Source organism: Sinocyclocheilus anshuiensis, unplaced genomic scaffold (genome assembly GCF_001515605.1).
Source record: "Sinocyclocheilus anshuiensis isolate Anshui unplaced genomic scaffold, SAMN03320099.WGS_v1.1 scaffold680, whole genome shotgun sequence".
Classification (NCBI taxonomy): Eukaryota; Metazoa; Chordata; class Actinopteri; order Cypriniformes; family Cyprinidae; genus Sinocyclocheilus; species Sinocyclocheilus anshuiensis.
In genome coordinates, this window is record NW_015555783.1 from 1441183 (window position 1) to 1444298 (window position 3116).

Below are 3116 nucleotides of genomic sequence, written 5' to 3' on the forward strand. Positions count from 1 at the left end.
ATAGATAGATAGATAGATAGATAGATAGATAGATAGATAGATTTCTCAAGCCAACATCATAATAATTGAAACTGTAAGACATAAACAAACCTTAAACACATTAGGGACCTTCAGTTTGGGGGAAGGCACTCCTAAAGCGTAATCCACTAGAACCATCGTAAAAATAGTGATGAAGACTGCAAAGTCACTGATGATGGCTCTGACCTGGAGGAAACAGGATTTACTATTGTTATTCTCCTCCTCGCAGCAGCAGCAGATACTCCACAGTATCACTAGAGAGCGCCAGAGCGCAAAGAACTACAGCATCGTGACATAAACGCCACAGCAGCAGCGGCTCTCAGACAGACGGTGGGCGGTAATGACTGCAGTACCTTGGTGGGGAAGTAGTGGCTGGTCTTGAATTCTTTGAGGAACGCTGACATGGCCACAGTAGAGAAGAAAAGGACTATAGACCAGAAGAGAACATCAGGAACGTATGGACCATGAGGCCCACAAGCCGACCCCACAAATTCTCCTTTCTTCTCAATGCAGTCCTGAAATGAGAAAGAGAAATAATGGGTTAGGCTTGCCATTTTATTTCTTAAAGTAATAGTTCACTCACAACAACAGGATGGTGAGTAAATGATAACAATTGATTAATTTTTGGGTGAACTCTTGAAATGCTGTGCATTACTGAATTTCTCAATCACACACACATCTGCTTAACATGCTGCTATTTTCACTCTTGCCCATTAAAAGACGAGCAGCAGCAATGATCTTTTTTTAGCTTTTATAGTGATTTATCACATGTAATCCAGCTCAAATTTCCTTAATCTCACTTAACAACCCTGCTCCATCGTGCCACTCAAATAAGACATTTTTAATTCCTATAAAACATAACATGCTTGGAATAACTTTGTTTAAATGTAAAGCAAATGTGGAGTTGATGCAATGCATGTTATAAGACTAAAATAACAGTTGGCATTTTTCTCAAAATGTCTCATTTGTGAAATATTTGGAAAATTTGATGATTTTGACAATTTTGTTTTCACAAAATTATACATCATTCCACTGAAACCATACATAAGTGGTCAATGTTATGAATATTATGAGTATTTGATCCATCAGGCTTTTATGGCTCATAAAGTACGATATATTGAGATTATAAAGCTCAAACTTGATATTCAGAGCCCTAAAGTGATCAAAAATATCCAGTTACTGATACTGATATTTATATGGCCAAAAAGTAAGATAAATTTCTGATTCTTGTAATGTAAATCGATAAGATATTATAACAGTATAGCAGATACTTACATAAAATGACAAATATCAGTTCTCTCTCGATATCTCTATATAATAATAATAATATGTCTTAGTAGGTTTATTTATGATTAAAGCTCTGTAGTTTCAAAACATATAATGGAGTGCAATAAAATGACTGAGAGATAAACAAATAAATGTTCCTCAAAAGCCTGATGATCATATTTGATATTCACATTTGAACAGGATTTTTCTAAAAAATGCTGTCTGGATAACCAAGTAAACTGAAGCTACTTCAGTAAGTAAGTGACCAGTAAGTGTTCATCTTGAAATATTAATAACAATAACAAAGTTATACTTATGGCTACATTATAAAAATCAGTAAAGATTTCACAGCAAAAAGACACCTGATCCGCAAGCTGAAGGTGGACGTTTGTACGATTATACTAAAAGACCTTTTACTTGCTAAAAAGTATAAACTATCAATCAAACGACAGAAGGCATGTAGTAGATTGTGCACATTATGATTTTAGTAAAGTTTTGATTATGCTGATAATTTAGAGGCCTTAGAAATTTGCTAAATATGATACAGCAGGCTTTACAGGGTTAAAATCAGTTGTAAACCAGGTCAGGGATTCTCAAAAGACACAAATGCTACTCTGACCTGAACTTCCAGAGCCTCCCAGAAGATCTCCGGAGCTGAGATGTTGTTCTGCTCCCAATATTGAAGAGTGGCATTGCTGGGGTTTGCAGGCTCAATACAGGAACATCTACAAGAACAGAATATTGAGGGTAAAATGCATTTGTTTCTTTAATACTACAGCATACTGATCTTCTGTACAGCACTGAAATCTAAATTAGGCTACTCTGAGTCTTTTATGCCATTCCAACCAGTGTTCACCTGTAAGTGGTGAGTTTCTCCAGATTGTTGTTCATGTTAATGGGATACGTCTCCCCGAGATGAATGAGCTTCTCCAAGGCCTCGTAGATGAAGATGATGCAGATGAGAGAGGCGAAGGCCTCCTCCGTGAAGCGTGTGATGTAACAGACGAGGGAGCTGGCATCAGTGGCCACCAGCAGCAGACAGAGGAACGCTGTCCACAGCCCAATACACGCCCTGAGGGACAGATACGACAGCCCGTACTCCCTGCGAACAAAGACACCACGATCCACGACTCATGTTAACACAGTCTGAGGCTTACACAGGCCGTATGACGTTTGAGTTATTGGACAGTTTGGAGAGAGATTTCAAGTCTGAAGAGATGTAGGTCATGGTTAGCTGTTAATAAGATATTCTGAGTGGTTGCTAAGCGGTTTCTAGTCTGTTCTGGGTTCTAGAGCAATGCTATGGCATTCCGGGTGGTTGCTAGATTAGATAGATGATTGAACAAATGAACAAATGAATGAACGAACGAACGTTCGAACATTCGATAGATAGATAGATAGATAGATAGATAGATAGAACAAACGAGCGAACAAAAGAATGAACGATATAGATAGATAGATAGATAGATAGATAGATAGATAGATAGATAGATAGATAGAACGAATGACAGATAGATAGAATGAAAGAACAAACGTGCGAACGAATGACCAAACGAAACAATGATAGATAGATAGATAGATAGATAGATAGATAGATAGAGATAGATAGAACAAACGAGCGAACGAGCGAACAAAAGAATGAACGATATAGATAGATAGATAGATAGAACAAATGACAGATAGATAGATAGATAGATAGATAGATAGATAGACAGATAGATAGATAGATAGAACAAACGACAGATAAAACGAACGAATGAGATAGATAGATAGATAGATAGATAGATAGATAGATAGATAGATAGATAGATATAGATAGATAGAACAAACGA

At 37.0% G+C, this 3116-nt stretch overlaps 1 protein-coding gene across 2 annotated transcripts in view; it reads right to left on the reverse strand.

The window, feature by feature from the left end:
- slc4a10b (solute carrier family 4 member 10b) overlaps positions 1–3116 on the reverse strand; it is an 80586-nt gene that overhangs the window by 9581 nt on the left and 67889 nt on the right. For both annotated transcript variants that reach the window (XM_016468859.1, XM_016468860.1), the window contains 4 exons: positions 2141–2386; positions 1904–2009; positions 372–533; positions 91–204 (listed from right to left, as the gene is read on the reverse strand). In XM_016468859.1, the coding sequence (XP_016324345.1) occupies positions 91–204; positions 372–533; positions 1904–2009; positions 2141–2386 (628 nt within the window). The remainder of the gene's footprint in view (positions 1–90; positions 205–371; positions 534–1903; positions 2010–2140; positions 2387–3116) is intronic.